At 44.9% G+C, this 21114-nt stretch overlaps 1 protein-coding gene across 1 annotated transcript in view; it reads left to right on the top strand.

Annotated features, from left to right (window-relative positions):
- The window catches only part of dthd1 (death domain containing 1), a 50490-nt gene extending 36733 nt beyond the window's left edge, over positions 1-13757 (top strand). The window contains exon 9 of the mRNA XM_068009432.1: positions 13104-13757. Within this exon, the coding sequence (XP_067865533.1) occupies positions 13104-13372 (269 nt within the window). The 3' untranslated portion in view covers positions 13373-13757. The remainder of the gene's footprint in view (positions 1-13103) is intronic.
- Positions 13758-21114: the final 7357 nt, after the last annotated feature.

Below are 21114 nucleotides of genomic sequence, written 5' to 3'. Positions count from 1 at the left end.
GCACACAGTATTCGAGTTGTGGTCTCACCAATGCCCTGTATGACTGAAGCATAACATCCTTATTTTTATTTTCTATTCCTCTCGTAATAAAGGATAGCATTCCATTAGCCTTCTTTATTACTTGCTGTACCTATATACTAACTTTATGTGACTCATGCACTAGAACGCCTAGATCCCACTGCACCTCGGAGTTCTGCAGTCGTTCTCTGTTTAAGTAATACTCTGCTTTTTTATTCTTTCTCCCAAAGGGCAGCACAGTGGTGCAGTGGCTAGCACCATAGCTTCACAGTGCCAGCAACCCAGGTTTGGTTCTGGGTACTGCCTGTGTGGACTTTGCAAGTTCTCCCTGTGACTGTGTGGGTCCCCTCTGGGTGCTCTGGTTTCCTCCCACATGCCAAAGACTTGCAGGTTGATAGGTAAATTGGTTATTGGAAAAAAAAAATTGCCCCTAATGTAGGTAGGTGGTAGGAGAATTGAGGGAAGGTGGGGATGTGAGTGGGAAAATGGGATTAATGTGGGATTAGTACAAATGGGTGGCTTGGTGGGCCAACAGGCCTGTTTCAGTGCTGTATCACTCTATGACAAAGTGAACAGCTTTACATTATACCCCATCTGCCAGATTTTTGCCCACTCCCTCAACCTCTCTATATCAGTCTGCAACCTCCTATGTCCTCTTCACAAAGTACTTTCACACCTATCTTTGTGTCATCTGCAAATTTAGCTACCAAGCCATCGCTCCCCTCATCTAAGTCATTTATATAAATTGTAAAAAGTTGAGGCCTCAACACAGACAGCTGTGGGACTCCACTCGTCACATCCTGCCAATCAGAAAAGGACCCATTTATGCATACTTTCTGTTTTCTGCCAGCCAGCCAATCTTCTATCCATGCTAATATGTTACCCACTATACCATAAGCTCCTACTTTGCTCAATAACCCTTTATGTGGCACCTTGTCAAATGCCTTCTGGAAATCCAAGCACAGTATGTCAACGGGCTCCCCTTTATCCATGGCACATGTTACTCCTTCAAAGAACTCCAATAAATTGGTTAAACATAATCTCCCTTTCACAAAGCCATGCTTACTATTCCCGATTACTTTGAGTTTTTCTATGTGCCCAGCTATAGCCTCCTTAACAGTTAATACTCACACCTTCCCCAAGACAGACGTCAAGCTGACTGGCCTATAGTTACCTGTTTTCTGTCTCCCCCCACCCCCTGCCAACTTCTTGAATAGAGGGGTTATATTTGCAATTTCCAGTCTGATGGAACCTTTCCAGAATCTAGTGAAATTTGAAAAGTTAACACCAACGCATCTGCTACCTCATTAGTCACCTCTTTTAAGACCCTAGGGTGAAGCCTATCAGAACCCGGGGAATTGTCAGCCCACAGTTCCATCAGTTTGGTCAGTACAACTTCCCTGGTGATTGTAATTTTACCAAGTTCCTCTCTTTCTACCTCCTGATTTACAGCTATTACTGGAATGTTTTTTGTATACCCTATAGTGAAGATAGAAGCAAAATATTTGTTCATTTCATCCGCCATTTCCTTATTTTTTTATTCGTTCCTGGGATGTGGGTGTCGCTGGCTAGGCCAGCATTTATTGCCCATCCATAATTGCCCTTGAGAAGGTGGTGGTGAGCTGGGTTCTTGCACCGCTGCAGTCCATGTGGGGTAGGTACACCCACAGTGCTGTTAGGAAGGTAGTTCCAGGAATTTGACCCAGTGACAGTGAAGGAATGGTGACATAGATCAAGTCAGCATGGTGTGTGTCTTGGAGGGGATCTTGCAGGTGGTGGTATTCCCATGCATCTGCTGCCCTTATATAAAAGCAAAATACTGCGGATGCTGGAAATCTGAAACAAAAACAAGAAATGCTGGAATCACTCAGCAGGTCTGGCAGCATCTGTGGCAGCATCTGGCAGCATCTCTTTCCACAGATGCTGCCAGACCTGCTGAGTGATTCCAGCATCTGCTGCCCTTGTTCTTCTAGGTGGTAGAGGTCGCAGGTTTGGAAGGTGCTATCTAAGGAGCCTTGGTGCGTTGTTATCCACTATTAACTCCCCATTCTCACTCTCTAGAGGACCAACACTCACTTTACTTATTCTTTTCCTTTTTAAATACCTGTAGAAACTCTTGCTATCTGTTTTTACATATCTAGCTCACTTCCTCTCATACCGTAATTTCTTTCCCCTGATTAGCCTTTTAGTCATTCTCTGCCGTTCTTTATATTGTGACCTGCCACTCATCTTAGTGCAATTATATGCCTTTTCCTTAAGTTTGATGCTTTCTTTTAGTTCTTTAGATAAGCACGGATGGTGGGTCCTCCCTTTAGAGTTTTTCTTTATAGTAGGAACATACTTATCCTGAGTATTCTGAAATATCCCCTTGAATGTTTGCCACTGCTTCTCTATTGATCTGTCTCCTAGCCTCATAACCCAGTTCACTTCAGCTAGCTCAGCTTTCATGCCCATATAGTTTCCCTTATTTAAGTTTAAAATACTAGTCTTCGACTCACTTTCAAACTGGATGTAAAATTCAATCATCTTGTGGTCGCTGCTATCTGGAGGTGCCTTTACTCTGAAGTCATTAATTAATCCTCTCACATTACACACTACCAAGTCTAACATAACATGCTCTCTGGTTGGTTCCAGAATGTGCTGCTGTAAGAAACTATGTCGAAAGCATTCAATGTACTCCTTATCCAGGCTACTATTGCCAATCTGATTTTTCCAGTTTATATGTAGATTAAAATCACCCATGATTACTGCCGTCCCTTTATCACAAGCACCCAATATTTCTTCTTGTATACTTTTTCCTACATTGTGGTTACTGTTGGGCGGCATGTAGACCACTCCCACTAGTGACTTCTTTTCCCTACTATTCCTTATCTCTACCCAAACCAATTCTACATCCTGATCTCCTGAACTAAGGTCATCTTTAACTATTGCACCAGTGCCATCCTTGATTTAGAGTACTACCCCTCCATCTTTACCTAGCTTCCTATTCTCTTGAACATCATATACCCCTCAATGTTCAGGACTCAATCCTTGTCGTCCTGCAGCCACATCTCCATAATGAAAGAGTTTGTTTGTGATGGTGAGCCCATGTTCAGTACACTTGGTGAGGAGGAAAAGACTGTTGGCATTTGAATTCCCCATTCCTTCTTTCCTGATGTTGCCCTTGCAGACTGGCATTGAGATCTCTCAGTAAACTGAGTGTGTCTTGTTTTGTGATGGCTGCCAATGCAGAATCCAGATCTGCATAACAGAGTTTTTTGGTTTCGGCAGTAAAATCAAGTGTCAGAACATAAGCACTGATGATTGTGGCCCATTGGTTGCCACTGAGATGAAGGCAAAGGGTCATGAGTGATTCGTTAATACCCATTGGTAGTTCTGTAAGTATATCTGTGATTCTATTTTTGATGTCGAACCCAATTCTGTGGATACGATGATCCTCCTCTGGTTTCCCCTTCCAGAAGAAAGTGTATCCTTCCCCTTCCTCTTTAAGTTGGCCTTCCGCAGGGAGTTGCATTTCACAGAGAGTTGCAACGTTAATGTTATATCTTGCAAGTTCCCGAGAAAATATGGCAGTTCTCCTTTCAGGGCAGGTACTGTTTTGATTGTCCATGAGGGTGTGCGTATTTCAAGTACAAAAAATCATGAATTTTATTGCTTGTGTGTGTTTTTGACCGCAAGGGTGGTGATCCCACCAGGTATGGTTTCCTAGTCAGGACAGTTTAGGACAGCCTACGTTTGGTTCACAGCCCTGTCTCTGACAGCGCTTGTCCATCACCGTAGGGATTTTCAGTGTCCCTAGCAGAGAACTGCGCATGTCTTCTTTTAACATGAGGAAGTCGGTGCGCAGGCAACAACTGCACAATCCTGATGGGTTGGCAAACTTTACCTAATGGCATGGCAAGCCATGACAACTGGTAAGTGCCAATTCCACTGCAGCCTTCATCTGCCTTCATAGCCATTGATCTACATGTGTCTCATTCATCCACCTGTTTCACCGTTGAGGACTTGAAACCTGTTTTTATTGAGGTTCATCCCTCTAGATCCACCCAGATCAGTGTAGCAGGCTCACCACATGCAGGTTTTGGCTGGGACTGTCTTGGTGGAAGGACAAGCTGTGAGCAAAGCCACAACCAGTTCACCACCCTGAGATGCGAGAACAAGTACCTGTAGGAAGGTACTCCTTGGCAGAACCCCTTGAACCCTGTTTTATGTAGGAGTATAACCCTACGTGTGTGCTTATCATGAGATACTGCTGACTCTCTTGATCCACATTGAGCTGTGTGTAAGCATGGGACAAATCCAACTTTGTGAATAGCTTGGATCCTGCTAACTCCACATACCTTGAGAGATCTGTGTACAGTTCTGGGCACCGCACTACAGGAAGGATGTAATTGCACTGGAGAGGGTGCAGAGGAGATTCACCAGGATAACAAAAGCAAAATACTGCAGATGCTGGAAATCTGAAATAAAAACAAGAAATGCTGGAAATACTCAGCAGGTCCGGCAGCACCCATGGAGAGAGAAGCAGAGTCAACGTTTCAGGTCAGTGAACCCTGATGAAGGGTTTTCCTTAGCGCAGAGAAGGCTAAGGGGGCATCTGATTGAGGTATACAAAATGATGAGGGGCATTGATAGGTTAGATAGGAAGAAACTTTTTCCCTTAGCGGAGGGGTTAATAACCAGGGGGCATAGATTTAAGGTAAGGGGCAGGAGGTTTAGAGGGGATTTGAGGAAAGAATTTTTCACCTGGAGGGTAGTTGTAATCTGGAACACACTGCCTGAAGGGGTGGTAGAGGCAGGAACCCTCACAACAGTTAAGAAGTATTTCGATGAGCACTTGAAATGCCATAGCATACAAGGTTACGGGCCAAGTGCTGGTAAATGGGATTAGAATAGTTAGGCCGAAGGGCCTGTTTCTGTGCTGTATAACTCTATGACTCTAGGTCGATAGTGGATAATGTGGCACAGTGGCGCAGTGGTTAGCACCGCAGCCTCACAGCTCCAGCGACCCGGGTTCAATTCTGGGTACTGCCTGTGTGGAGTTTGCAAGTTCTCCCTGTGTTTGTGTGGATTTCCTTCGGGTGCTCCGGTTTCCTCCCACATGCCAAAGACTTGCAGGTTGATAGGTAAATTGGCCATTATAAATTGCCCCTAGTATAGGTAGGTGGTAGGGAAATATAGGAACAGGTGGGGATATGGTAGGAATATGGAATTAGTGTAGGATTAGTATAAATGGGTGGTTGATGGTCGGCACAGACTCGGTGGGCCGAAGGGCCTGTTTCAGTGCTGTATCTCTAAATAAATAAATAATGCTGATCATCCACTGCCTGGTTGATTGTGGCTTTGTGGTCGCTGCATAGTCTTACAGTCTTGTCTGATTTGGGCAGCACTACAATTGAGGATGCCCAATCACTGCGTCAGTTTTCACTAGCACATCATTCCTCTCTAGCTTCTTTAGTTCCTCTTCAACTTGGGTTTTGAGAGCATAAGGAACCGGCCTAGCCTTGCAATATACTGGGTTTGCATCAGGCCTCATTCGGATGTACACTTTCACACCAATTATACCTTCATAGCTATCCTCAAAAAAGTTCCTGAAACTACTCAATAACAGATTAAGCTTCTTGGTTGTCTCAACTTGGAAAACATGCGTCCAGTCTAACTTCAGCTTATGAAGCCAGTCTTTACCCATTAACATTGGTTTGTTGACATATTTCATGACAACAATAGGTAACTTGAATGATTTGCCCTTATATTGGAAATGCAATCCATTTGTCTGCATGATTCTAACACCTCACCAGAGTAGGTTTTCAACTGAACTATCCTCCCAGTTGGAGATACATCATTGAATTTGCTCTCATATGTATCTCTACTCATAATGGAACAATTGCAGCCATATTGATGCGCATGTTGATGTACTGTTGATTTACCAACACCTTTGCACAAAAGTCTATCATTTAAGTGATTGCTAGTGGCATAAATGCTGTACAGTGCTGGTTCCTCCACGCTTAAGCACTCTGGATTCACTTCAAGATTGTGAACTCCACCCTTGTTACGCCGCTACTTTCCATTACTGCTGGGAAGAGTCCTCTTTCTTGCTTTGGCCTTCGCTCGGCAAGCAGTTGCAATATGGCCTATCTTTTGGCAATTAAAACATTTGGCATTTCTGTATTGACATGCCTATGCCATGTGTTTGTCATAACCATGATAACAAGTCACTGAACTTTTATCAACAGCAATCTTCTGATCAGGTCCCTCCACTTTAGACTTTGCAGAAGCCTTCATACAGTGGACAGTAACTGTACGAGTCACTTACATAGGACAAAATTCCCAAGCATTCTTTGATGCCATCTCCATGGTAGAAGCAATCTTACACTCTAGCTCAAAGTATAAGATTTTGGGTGTTTCGTAACTTTGCCTGGATTCTTTCATTTACCAGTCCACACACGAATCTGTCTCATAATGCACGGTCTAAGAATGTACCAAAGTTCCAAAGTAATGATAAATTCTTCAATGCCACAATATACTGGCAACTGTTTTGCTCCTTCTCTGTCTGGTGCAAAAATAAAACAGGAAGGGTGGCTCAACCGTGGCTTACAAAAGAAATTAGGGATAGTGTTAGATCCAAGGAGGAGAAATATAAAATGGCCAGAACAAGCAGCAAACCTGAGGATTGGGAGTAGTTTAGAATTCAGCAAAGGAGGACAAAGGGATTGATTAAAAAGGGGAAAATAGAGTATGACAGTAAGCTTGCAGAGAACGTAAAAACTGACTGTAAAAGTTTCTATAGATATGTGAAGAGAAAAAGATTAGTGAAGACAAATGTGGGTCCCTTACAGTCAGAAACGGGGGAATTTATAATGGGGAACAAAAAAATGACAGACCAATTAAATACATACTTTGGTTCTGTCTTCACAAAGGAGGACACAAATTACTTCCCAGAAATGTTGAGGAACATAAGGTCTAGTGAGAAGAAGGAACTGTATGAAGTCAGTATTAGTAGGGAAATTTTGTAAGGGAAATTGATGGGATTGAAAGCTGATAAATCCCCAGGGCCTGATAATCTATATCCCAGAGTATTTAAGGAAGTGGCCCTAGAAATAGTAGATGCATAGACTCTGGAACAGTTCCAAAGGATTGGAGGGTAACTAATGTAACCCCACTATTTAAAAAAGGAGGTAGAGAGAAAACAGGGAATTATAGACCAGTTAGCCTGACATCAGTAGTGGGGAAAATGCTAGAGTCCAGTATAAAAGATGTAATAGCGAGCACTTGGAAAACAGTGACAGGATTGGACAAAGTCAACATGGATTTATGAAAGGGAAATCATGCTTGACAAATCTACTGGAATTTTTTGAGGATGTAACTAGTAGAAGAGATAAGGGAGAATCAGTGGATGTGGTATATTTGGACTTTCAGCAGGCTTTCGATAAGGTCCCACATAAGAGATTACTGTGCAAAATTAAAGCACATTGGATTGGGGGTAAGGTACTGACATGGATAGAGAATTGGTTGGCAGACAGGAAACAAAGAGTAGGAATAAACAGATCTTTTTCCGAGTGACAGGCAGTGACTAGTGGGGTACCGCAGGGATCAGTGCTAGGATCCCAGCTAGTCATAATATATATTAATGATATAGATGAGGGAATTAAATGTAATATATCCAAGTTTGCAGACGACACAAAGCTGGGTGGGAGTGCGAGCTGTGAGGAGGATACAGAGAAGCTCCAGTGTGATTTGGACAGGTTGAGTGAGTGGGCAAATACATGGCAATTGCAGTATAATGTGGATAAATGTGAGGTTATCCGCTTTGGTGGCAAAGACAGAAAGGCAGATTATTATCTGAATGGCGATAGATTGGGAAAGGGGGAGGTGCCGCGAGACCTGGGTGTCCTTGTGCACCAGTTGCTGAAAGTAAGCATGCAGGTGCAGCAGGCAGTTAAGAAGGCAAATGGTATATGAACCTTCATAGTGAGAGGATTTGAGTACACGAGCAAGGATGTCTTGCTGCAATTATACAAGGCCTTGGTGAGACCACATCTGGAGTATTGGGTTCAATTCTGGGCACTGCCTGTGTGGAGTTTGCAAGTTCTCCCTGTGTCTGCTTGGGTTTTCGCCGGGTATTCCGGTTTCCTCCCACCACCAAAAGACTTGCAGGTTGATAGGTAAATTGACCATTATAAATTGCCCCGAGTATAGGTAGGTGGTAGGGGAATATAGGGACAGGTGGGGATGTGGTAGGAAAATGGGATTAGTGTAGGATTAGTATAAATGGGTGGTTGATGGTCAGCACAGACTCGGTGGGCCGAAGGGCCTGTTTCAGTGCTGTATCTCTAAATAAAAAAGAAATAAATTGCATGAAACTGATTGTCGGATTGTTCATTATTTCCTCTAATAGCACTAGTGTAGATCAGGGACAAACTGCTGCCAGACAAACCTGGCACTATTGCTTCCTGACCTGCTGTTTAGGTCTTAGGTAGACAGATTGGTATCATCAAGATAGTTCTTTATTTCTGACTTTTGGTTAGAAAGTGGTTTACTTGTTGCAGAACGCTGTTAGTCTTTTAGATTTAATGATGGAAGTGGTGTTCAGTAGTGTGCTTTCCCCCCACCACCCGCCCGCACTTTTTGTGATGTATCTTGTTTGGCAGCCGATGCAGGAGCAAGAATAGCCCGCTTGTCAGCTGCTGAAGAAATTCACCTGGTCCTCTCCTGTACCATTAAAGGAATCCCTAACCATGTCACCTTGAATAAAAAGAGAAGACTCACAGTCAAACCAGCACATTCATCCAATTCTTACACATTTCTACATTTTTGAACTTGTTTTCCCTGTTCTTATACTATTTCTTGGCATGACAGTGCTGTCTCTTTCACTTCCATGGCTTCCAGTGGGCCTGCCATTTTAAGTGTAGGCTGACTTTAAGGCCAAGTATGCACTCAAACTTCCTCTTTATGGCCGAAGCCCATGTCATACCCTTAAGTGTATCCATGTGTGCCTGTGTTGCATCTCCTTTAATAGATTTGACAGGATGTTTGGGCATTGAATTCTAGGTGGCACATGGTCCCCTTTTGGTGCACTTTGCACTATTTGCTCATAGACAGTGCTGGTAGGAGCAAAACAGCTCTTCGTGCTGCAGAGTGTCACATTCAATGACAAAAACTACAACAACTGGTATTTATAAATCGCCTTTAATATAGTAAAATGTCCCAAGGCAATTCACAGGAGTGTTAGCAAACAAAGTTTGACTCCGAGCCATATAAGGGAATATGAGAGCAGATGACCAAAAGCTTGGTCAAAGAGGTAGGTTTTAAGGAGCGTCTTAAAGGAGAAAAGAAATGTAGAAAGGTATAGGGAGAAATTTCCAGAGCTTAGGGCCTTGGCAACCAAAGATGGAGTTATTGAAATTGGGGGCGCTCAAGAGGACACATATTTTGGGGTTATTAAGGCTGGATATTATATATTATTACAGAGATAGGGCGGAACAAGGCCATGGAAGGATCTGAAAACAAGATGAGAATTTTAAAACTGACCCATTGCTCAACTGGGAGCCAATGCAGGTCAGTGAGCACAAGGGTCTTCATATGAGTTCGGACACAGGCAGCAGGGAACAGAGGATCAGAGGAACAGGAGTAAGCTATTCAGCCTCTCAAGCCAGTTTCACTATTCAGTGAGATCGTGGTTGATCTGTGACCTAACTCCATGGGCGGGTAGCCAACTGAGTGCAATTAAGGGGCCTTTTCTCATGCCAACTGAGATTTTCAGTTGGCATGCGGGCTTTGCACATCAGACCTAAACATGACCAATGCATCAAGGTGGCCTTGCGGTGGGAAAGGGGTGGGGCCATGATTAATCCCTTGAGGGACGGCCCCATTCACACCTGTCATGGCTGCCAGGTCATTGCTGCAGCCATGGTATGTCCTGTGGAGGGGTTGCCCCTCCAGGATCACTGCTAGGCAGCTGTGGTCATTTTAAATTTTTTTTAAATCTGACCGATTCTTCAGAGGGCACCTCCATGTTGAAGCGCCCTCTCTCTCTCTCCATTACAAATCGGCCGCTCCCACCTCAGCCAGTGGGGCTGCCTGTGTGTCAGTGCTGGAGGGCCTGCCATTGGCCCTCCAGCCTCGGAAGCCCACCCACCATCCTTAATTGAATGGTGAGCCTGTTCCCTGTCTATTAATTGGCTGACACTTTTTACAAACTTCGTTATTGTAAATTTTAAATCTGAGACTGATAAATCTTTGTTATCCAAAGATATGGGACAAAGCCAGATAAATGGGGTGGGATTTCCATTTCAGGGTTGGGAAACATCTTAGGGATGGGCAGCAAATGCTGGCCTTGCTCACATCCCATGGAAGAATAAAAACAATGGAGTTGGGCATGTTAGGAACACCGTGCGGGATCGGGACCTGGAAATGGTCCTGACATCAGTTTCCTGACCCCAGAATGGAAATCCTGCCCCATATATCTGCCTTCTTCCCATATTTTTAGATAACAAAATCTATCAATCTCAGATTTAGAATTTACAATTGCCAGCTCAATCACCATTTGTTGAAGAGAGTTCCAAACTTCTACTGTCCTTTGTGTGTAGAAAGTTTTCCTAATTTCACTCCTGCAAGGCCTGGCTCTATTTCTTAGACTTTGGCCCCTAGTCCTAGATTTCACAACCAGCATAAATTGTTTATTTGTATCTTCCCTATCTGTTCCCCTTTATTGTGAAAATTTTGATCAAATCACCCCTTAACTTTCTAAATTCCAGGGAATAAAACCCTAGTTTGTGTAATCTCTCTCTATAATTTACCCTTGGAGTCCAGGTATCATTCTGGTAAATCTATGCTGCACTCCCTCCAAGGCCAATATATCCTTCCGAAGGTATAGTGTCCAGAGCTGCTCACAATATTCCAGGTGTGGTCTAACCAGAGCTTTGTATAGCTATAACATGACTTCTATTCCCTTATATTCTAGTCCTGTAGATATAAAGGCCAGCAATAAAATAACCTTTTTGATCATTTTTTGTTTCTGTCCATGACATTTTAATGATCTATGTACCTGTACCCCCAAGTCTCTTTGGACTGCCACTGTTCCTAGCTTTTCACCATTTAGATTGTACCTTGTTCTCTCCTTTTAGGTCCAAAGTGGATGACCTCACATTTGCCTACATTGAAATCCATTTGCCACAGTTTTGCCCATTCACTTAATCTATGAATATCTCTTTGTAATTTTACACTTCTATCTACACTGCTTACAATACCGCATATCGTTGTGTCATCGGCAAATCTGGCTTTCAATCTCATTATCTAAGTCTTCAATATTGGATGACCTCAAGTGGGAGGCCAGCCAAGAGTGCATTGTAATAATGAAGTCGAAAGGTAACAAAGGCATAGATGATGGTTTCAGCAGCAGATGAGCTAAAGCGGGGCAAAATCGAGCGATCTTACAGAGGTGGAAATAGGCTGTTTTCATGATTCCATCTAATTCATTAAATATTGGTGTTGGCTCACAGCATTTTAGGAAAACAAAATGTGCTACAGCATTAACTCAGCCACAAAAAAGGTCATCAGATAGACATGGCCAGGTAACCAAGTAACTTGTAATTAGCTCATAAGATATGCAATTATTTCACAGTTTTAATAACTATTTCCCTTGTTTCTTAACCTTTCATAAGTATGAACAATTTGTCTGGAATCAACTTTATCAATCTCTTTCATAACTTCAGAAACCAAACAGAATCCTCACCTATTATTAACTCATGTTGGAAAGTAGAATTGTTAACAACGTCCTTTATACCAATTCTAAATCAGTCATGGGAATCATGGATGGAGACAGTGGGAGGGTACCATTTTGAGCAGTATTTAAAGGGATCTTCAGCTGCCATCAGGTAAATCATTGACTTGTTTCTTTAGACTACTTTTGAGTTTTTGGGGACTTTTGGCTGCTGGGACTGACAGTAATTATGAATTATTCTAGTGAGTCAGTTCTGGGACTTTGACGTGGGACATCTAGCAAACATCTGGTTTCAGTGAATTTGATTCTTGCAGGTCATTGAATCAAGCCATTCATTTATCCATCTGATTGACATTTGGGATATTTTTGGTGGTAGTGGGCTTGTTTGATAATTGTATCTGCAGTGAAGATGTGAATTGGGTCTCTGAAAGTGTAGGATCAGTGATTTCCATTTAGACAGATCTGTGAAAAGGAGCTTCTGATTGTGGGTCCAAACTTTGCTGCCTGCAGTCAGATCACCAGTCTGAAGTAAGCAGAAAGACTGGGGTAAATCAGTGGATGTGCGGCAGCCAAGTTTCAAGGATCAATTTGATGTTGACGGTAAGTGAAGGAGAAGAATCTTTGTCATTTTAAAAATAGTAAAGTCTGTAATTAGTATTGATGCACTGTTCATATTAACTACTGTTCATTTACTTTTCAATGTTAAATAAATTTTGGCTTATAGCCTTGGTCTCATAAAACAAGTAATCTCAGTGTCAAACCAGGAACACTGTTGCATTATGGTGACATATGAATGTAATTAAAGTCAATCCAATGATAGTCTTTCAATACTTGTCAAACGCTGGTAATAGCTATCAATATTCTAGAAGGAACACAAACTTTAGAATATAGCTGGAACCTGGATAATTAATGCAAATAGGATTTAAGTATTTAGGCATGTCACTGGGAGCAAGTAGCATAGTGGTTATGTGAATGGATTAGTAATTGAGAGGCTTGATCTAACAATATATTCAAATCCCACTCTGGCAACCAGGGAATTTAAATTCTGATGATAAAATAAATTTATATTAAAAAGCCACTTTCAGGACTGTTGGATTGTTATAAAAACTCATCTGGTTTGCTTATGTCCTTTAAGGAAGGCAATCTGCCATCCTTACTTGGCCTGGCCTATTTGTGATTCCAGACTCACAGCAACTTTTAACTGCCCTCAGAAATGGCCTATCAAGCCATTCAACTTGCCAACACCTTCTCAAAGGCAATTAAGGATGGGCAATAAATGCTGGCCTTGCCAGCAATGCCCTCATGCCACAAATGAATTTTTAAAAAATCCTAATTTTTAATGGTGTCTGAACTCTTTAATTCACAGAAATAACATCTGAAAATGTGCTTTACTGGCTGGCTTCAAAACTTTCTGACGAAGATGCCACACTGCTTGTGACATCTCTTCGAATTCGACGCAGTGCCATTCAGCTGGTTAGGCTGACCAACCCTGATGATTTAACAGACCAGATTTTCAAACTTCTCAACATGTGGAAAAAGAATCTTCCAACATCTTCAGATAAAATACAGATCCTTTCCCGGCATTTGAAAAGGTGTGGAAGAGAAGATTTAGCAGAAGAGTTGTGGTCAAAGTAATAGTCTGGATGAGAAAGCAGCAGGGAGGCCCAATAGAACCTTAATCAGGTAAATTTTCTGCTCTCACACTCTGAATATGGAGCTCGGCTGTCAGGACTGCATGACAGTTAATTATGTGCATACTTTCCATGATTTCCTATTCATTAAAATGAATGAATAAAAAAAATGGTCTGCTCGAGTGATTTCCTGATATGAGTTCCTGGTAGGTGAAGCTTCATGTTGAAAGTGCTGAGTCAGAGAATATATCCTGGTGTTCAAATAAAATTGGTGAGGCCTCCCTTGAATTAGCATCCTTATCATTAAGCAAACAACATATTAGGCAAATTCAAAGATGGTGTTTCACAAAGCTTTTGATGAACCCAAGAGAGTGGGTCACCTTTCCAAAGAAAATATACCCAACCAAACTAAATTGTTTATTGTTCTAGAATTCTTTCTTTGATGTTTCTTCCACAGCTTATCATATGTAATAGTGTAACTGTGCATGGAAACGTTAAGGTGTCAGTTAGGAATGTGTTAATCAGTGTCTGGATTGAATTACTGTTAATTGTAGTGCAGATGTTTTGGTGAACCAACCAGCTCTAGACAAAAGCAAAATACTATGGATGCTGGAAATCAGAACTTAAAGCAGAAAATGCTGGAAATGCTCACTAGATCTTGCAGCATCTGTAGAGAGGGAAACAGTTAACAGGCTGGATTTTCTTGATCCCGTGGAGGTGGGGTTGGAGGCGGCGGGGGGGGGGCCAGGAAAATAATGGGGGAGCTGCATCAGGATGGCTCCCGGCACATTTCCGCCACCGGGGAAGTTTCTTCGGGGTGGGTTGGGAAGAAGGTAGGCTGCCCACAGCATGGAAGTAGGCAGCCAACTAAGGTGGTTGAGACCCCACTTAGGGGCAATTTTGTGGCCTCCCCGGCATTTTACCGCTGGGGAGTAGCCCCCACTACTTGCGGAAGCCACCAGCTCAATGGAGGCAGCCTCCCTGAGATAGGCTGGGTCCTCTTGAAGTTGGAGGCTCCTAGTTTCTGCACTGCTCTACAGGCAGTGAGGCAGCCTCCATGTTGAAGCACCCTTGCAGTCCCGACCTGCCTCAGCAGCACCCATCTGTCCTGGGCTGCTGAGGCTCCAGAGCTGCTGGCCCTCTGATTGGGTTGGCAGCATAGAGAGCTCGCCTGCTGTTCTTAATTGGACAGAGAGTTTGGAGGTGGCCAATTAGGAGGTTGCCTCCCGGAAGATTGCTGAGATGGTCTCACTGGTGGCAAGTATGGGCTCGGAAACCCCATCCAGCCCAACAGATGACCTTTCATCAGAACTGGGTTCTGATGGGTCTTGATGACAGGTCATTGCCCTGAAATTCTAACTCTGTCCCTCTCTTCTGTTTTTATGCAGACTCCAGAGTTTGACTTCTGGAAAGTACTTATTATTTGTCACCTTGTCCTATAAGAAAGATACTTATCTGTATAAAGACAAACCATAGATTAGTATTGGAATTTCCTATTTATATATGATGCAGCAATCAATAAATTCAGGGCAGCAGGGTTATTTGAGACCTCAGGGGTGGTCGACCTGCCCTTTTGCTAGTCACCCCAGGCCTAGGTAAGGGACCCATGCTCAGGGTTACCAGCCATGGCCAATGGCGGAATCAGTGAATTGTTGGTGATGGTGGAAGAGCTAGAACCTTGAGGAACAACGGCTGCTTAAAGGCGGAGGATCCTTCAGGAAGAGGGCTTGTGTTTCCTTTAAAGCACACATGAGAAAGCAACAGGAAACCACCTCATGTACTTTCTCCCTTGCCATATTGCTCATTTCTCATGGACGTTTAAAATGGGAGCCTCTTATAAGCAACTGAAGAGGAAAGCACAGGCCCATGAGGCATGGTGAAATGAGCAGAGGACCTGCCCTTGGACAGATCACCACTACGATCAATAAATGATGTTGATTATACCTCATATGATTAAATTTCCATAATCCTCAACAGTGACACGTATTTTCTGTTTAATATATTAATCTGTGATTCCATATTTATTTGCAAATACAGTTCTGTTTCTTCCTCAATATTAAAGTTGTTTTTACTTTTTTATTTGGTAAAGTGTTTTACATCTTAATTCATTTGTACGACAGGCTGTAAACAAACTGTTGTTCATGAAAATGATGAAGTGAAGATTATCGATGATGGTAATCATTAATAAAGATGCAGTCACACAAAGAAGGGGAGATGCAGGAAAACCAGCACTCTAAACAGTCCCAACAGAATTTAATGGCAAGGTAGTACTGGGTTCAGAACTATCAAATGTGTACTATACTTAAAAGCATATCATGTGGTATATTACTTACACATGGTCTAAGGGAACTTTGGGAATGTTTAATTAAATCTGAAGGACAATCCTCTCTGAATGCAATTTTTCATAAATGCAAAAACAAGAGTTGTCAGTCATTAGGAGCCTGAAATACTGTTCCAATTCATTAGTAATACATCGAGAGACTAGAAAATCAGGGGCAGAATTTTCTTCTGAGGGGGCGGGTCATGGTGGCAGTACCAGATGCAGGCGCCATTTCCGTTTGGGTGTTAGGCAGCTGGCTGTGTGTGACCGCGCGGTGGCAGGCCAATCCTGGGCCGGAGTCCGCAACGCGGGTGGTGAGGTTTGTGTCAGCTGGCACTGCAGCAGGTGCTGGTGCCATATTTAAAAGGCTGCGAGCCCTGCATTCATTGCTACCTGAACAAAGGACTCCGTCTTGTTCCTGTGGCCTTGAGTGGTGATGTTCCTGATGCCTTAAGTTCTTCTGCTACTGCTGCCCTGAAACTTTCTGCTGCTGCTGTCATGAGTGAACCTGTTCCTGTTGCCTTCAGTTCTGCAACTGCTGCCTGGAGTTGTCCTGTAGCTGCTGCCTTGAACTATCCTGCTACTGCTGCTGCTCCCCACAATGAAGACTCAAAACAAGCAAGGAGCTCACGGGAAGGCAATACCAACAATGGCAGAAGGAAAACCCCAGGTGGCTCCACTGTTCAGTGATGCCTCACTGCAGGCTGTCCTCCAGGCTGCAAGGGCACGGTGGAGATCCTCTTTCCCAGGGATGGTAGGAGAACAGGGCCCCACCTGTCCAAGCAAACCTGGATGGAGATTGCAGAGGAGGTCAACAGCCATGGGGTTAGGCCCCTGAACCCGGATCCAGTGCCGCAAGCATGTCAGTGACCTCATTCGGTCCGCCAAGGTGAGTACTCCATACCACATTTCCCTTTGGGGCTGGAATGTGGTATTGCAAGAGGGTTGGCTTGGTGCCGAGGGAGTGACCACCCAGTCGGTGACACAGCGTTCAGGCAGCAGCATATCCTGTCAGATGCATGGCTGCCTGTCTGTGAGAGGTGCCCATCTGTCACTGTTGATCCCCACAAGGTCCCTTGATTATTGCCGTATAAAGGTGGCAACCATGTGCCCCCATCATGGGCTGCTAGGCCCCCACCGGCATGGGCATTGCACTTGTCTCCATGGGGAAACTAAGGGCTGAATTTTAAGGGAACGAAGTGGACAGGTACAGAGGCATGTGGGGACATGACATCGGACATCCTGTCGTGATTCCCCATCCTGATTTTGTCCATAGTGGCAAACATGGAGGGCAGAGGCCCAATGGGGACACAGTGGGCAGGTAATTGTTATAGTTAACCGGCCAGTTGAATATGATTTTATGATGCAGATTTAATTTTATAAATGGTGCAAGGGTCTCTCAGGGTTTCAGAGTTTCACTTTCTCCAAGGAGGAGACATGGAGGCAGTAGATCATGGCTGCCAGCAAGAGGAAGCCATCAGAAGGGCAACCATTGAAGCACTAGAAGGGTCACGAAGGGAGAGCTGAGCGCAGTGTGTCAGGAGCGAGGGTAAGGTTGGCTGTGCTGCAGGGTGGCCAATACAAGGAGGGCAATGGACAAGTGACACCTGGGCAAGGCTCACAAATGGGGGGGCAACAAGAGGGGACCACTGGCAAGGAAGGATAGCCTTTCAGGGAGCGGCCACCTATCATGGGCTTCATTCATCCAGACATCAGGAACTCCATTGAAGATGAGGTGCAGCAGAGCGGGAGGGAGATCCAGGCACCTGCAGCGGCAGCACGACCTGCGAGCCCACAGGAGGGTCTTCAGTGGCCTGTGGATGCTGCAGAACGGGGAAGAGGAGAGAGAGGGAGCTGTGTAACACAGAACGTCCTACCCTCCAGAAAGCGTGTACAGGTCAAAGATCAACGACCTGCACTTGTCCAAGATACAGTGCCAACGAAGACTTCGCCTCTCCAGGGAGATCACGACAGACCTGTGTGCCATGATGCAGGATGAGCTGTGCCCCAGGAGACTTGATGGGAATCCAATGCCTGTGGTCCTGAAGGTCACTGTGGCACTGAACTTCTATACCACCGGATCATTCCAGGGATCCATAGGAGATATATGTGGGATCTCACAGTCAGCGGTCCATTGGTGCATCAAGGAGGTCACCAAAGCCCTGTTCAGGAGGGCCAGTGCCTATGTCCGCTTCTGCACGGATCCCAACTCTCAGGCTGAGAGGGCCATCGGTTTTGGGGCCATTGCTGGATTCCCCCAGGTACAGGGTGTCATCGACTGCACACATGTGGCCATCAAAGCTCTGAAACACCAGCCAGAAGCCTTCATCAACTGGAAGGGCTTCCACTCCTTTAATGTACAACTGGTCTGCGACCACCATAAATGGATCCTGCAGGTCTGTACACGCTTCCCGGGTAGTTGCCATGATGCCTACATTTTGAGGCTGTCTCAGGTGCCAGAACTTTTCCACCCTCCCTCCAGCCTGCAGGGATGGATCCTTGGAGACAAGGGCTACCCACTGAGGACATGGCAACTGACGCCTGTGAGGGCCCCACACACAGATGCAGAGAGAGATACAATGCCTGCCAAAGGACAAGGAAAGCAACCATTGAGCAGGCCATTGGACAGCTTAAGATGCTATTCAGGAGCCTGGATCAATCTGGTGAAGCCCTTCATTACACCCTAGTAAGGGTCTCGCATATCGTTGCTGTTTGCTGCTCACTGCACAACCTTACCCTGCAGAGGGGGGAGCTGATGAGCAACGAGGAAAGTTAAGAGTAGACTGCCTCCTCAGATGATGAGGATGTGGAGTGGGAGGATGGGCAAGCAAGACCAGATGAAGGACCCCAAGGGCTAAAGGACCTTGGCCATGAGAGACATACAAGGGAGGCTTGCGATGCCCTTATACATTCACATTTCATTTGATCCTTTATGCTCCTTGTACCTTCACCAATAAAGACCTGCCTTTAAGCAGCCATCTTGCCACCTTCCTTCCTTAAGAATGCATTTGCCTACTGAACATTCAAGCAGAGCAGATCTGGTGAGGCTCCAGAGTTGACCCCTCGCAGCATATTTGATCACCTCCAGCAGATGCAGCGAAGGGTCAAGCCCTTGATGGAAGAGAAAGGGAGGAAGTCCATGCCTAGCAGCAAAGATTTATGAACATTCAGAATGGAGACTGCCAGTGTCATCAGAAACAAACGCACACCTGTGATAACCCCGGGATTCTATGTGCACTTCTTAATTCACTTACATGAAGTCATACACGGTGCTGCCTCTGCATTGTCAGCTGGGGTGGAGCCTGACTGCTGACCTTCTGCCCCATGGCTAAGGATGACCTTGGCAGTCACCCTTTGGATGCATTGGGCCTGTAGAGCCCTGGCATGGTGCGGACCTCCTGCACAGAAGCAGTACTTAAGAATAATTAACTGGGGGAAAGGCAACTTCAATGGGGAGAGAACAGATCTGGGATGAATAAATTCGAGCCAAAGCTTGGCAGGAAAAATGGTAGCTGAACAATGGGCTTTTTTATTCATTCATGGGTTGTGGGCATTGCTAGCTTGGCCAGGCCAGCATTTATTGCCTATCTGTAATTGCTCTTGAGAAGGTGATGGTGAGCTGCCTTCTTGAACCGCTGCAGTCCATGTGGGCTAGGTACACCTACAGTGCTGTTAGGAAGGGAGTTCCAGGATTTTGACCCAGCGACAGTGAAGGAATGGTGATATAGTTCCAAGTCAGGATGGTGTGTGGCTGGGAGGGAACTTGCAGGTGGTGGTGTTCCCATGCATCTGCTTCCCTTGTCCTTCTAGGTGGCAGAGGTTGCCGGTTTGGAAGGTGCTGTCTAAGGAACCTTGGTGCATTACTGCAGTGCATCTTGTAGATGGTACACACTGCTGCCACTGTGCGTCGGTGGTGGAGGGAGTGAATGTTTGTAGCTGAGGTGCCAATCAAGCGGTTGGCTTCGTCCTGGATATTGTCGAGCTTCTTGAGTGTTGTTGGATCTGCACCCATCCAGGCAAGTGAAGAGTATTCCATCACACTTCTGACTTGTGCCTTGTAGATGTTGGACAGGCACTAGGAAGACAGGAGGTGAGTTACTCGCTGTAGGATTCCTAGCCTCTGACCTGCTCTTGTAGCCATGATATTTGTATGGCTGGTCCAGTTCAGTTTCTGGCAAATGGTAACCCCCAGGATGTTGATAGTGGGGGATTCAGCGATCCTAATGCCTTTGAATGTCAAGGGCAGATGGTTAGATTCTCTCTTGTTTGATATAGTCATTGCCTGGCACTTGTGTGGCGCGAATGTTACTTGCCACTTATCAGCCCAAGCCTGGATTTTGCCCAGGTCCTGCTGCATTTCTACACCGACTGCTTCAGTATCTGAGGAATCGCGAATGGTGCTGAACATTGTGCAATCATCAGCGGACATCCCACTTCTGACCTTATGGAAAGCCATTGATGAAGCAGCTGAAGATGGTTGGGCCCAGGACACTTTCCTAAGGAACTCCTGCAGTGATGTCCTGGGGCTGAGATGATTGACCTACAACAACCACAACCATCTTCCTTTGCGCTAGGTATGATTACAACCAGTGAAGAGTTTTCCCTAATTCCCATTGACTCCAATTTTACTAGGGCTCCTTGATGCCACACTCGGTCAATTGCTCTTTTGTCCAAGCTTGAACCAAGGCTGTAATGAGGTCAGGAGCTTAGTGGCCCTGGCATAACTGTAACTGAGTGTCACTGAGCAGGTTATTGCTCAGCATGTGCCACTTGATAGCGCTGTCGATGACACCTTCCATCACTTTACTGATGATTGAGAGTAGACTGATGGGGCGGTAATTGACTGGGTTGGATTTGTCTTGCTTCTTGCGTACAAGACATACCTGGGCAATTTTCCACAGTGCTGGGTAGCTATGCTAATGTTTTAGCTATATGCGAACAGCTTTGCTAGGGGTGTGGCAAGTTCTGGATCACAGGTCAGGGCCCATAGCCTTTGCAGTATCCAATGCCTTCAGTTGTTTCTTGACATCACATGGAATGAATAGAATTGGCTGAAGACTGGCATCTGTGAATCTGGGGACCTCAGGAGGAGGCCAAGATGGATCATCAATTCAGCCCTCCTGGCTGAAGCAAATGCTTCAGCTTATCTTTTGCACTGATGTGCTGGGCTCCCCCATCATTGAGGATGGGGATATTTGTGGAGCCACCTCCTCTAGTTAGTTGTTTAATTGTCCACCAGCATTCACAACTGGATGTGCAGGACTGCAGAACTTAGATCTGATCCACTGGTTTTGGGATCACTTAGCTTTGTCTATCGCATGCTGCTTATGCTGTTTGGCAGGCAAGTAACCCTGGGTTGTGGTTTCAGCAGGTTGACACTTCATTTCGAGGTATGCCTCGTGCTACTCCTGGCATGCCCTCCTGCA

This window comes from Heterodontus francisci, chromosome 1 (assembly GCF_036365525.1).
Source record: "Heterodontus francisci isolate sHetFra1 chromosome 1, sHetFra1.hap1, whole genome shotgun sequence".
NCBI classification, from domain to species: domain Eukaryota; kingdom Metazoa; phylum Chordata; class Chondrichthyes; order Heterodontiformes; family Heterodontidae; genus Heterodontus; species Heterodontus francisci.
Note: the sequence above shows the minus strand (reverse complement) of the source record. Positions and strands in the feature narration are given on the sequence as shown.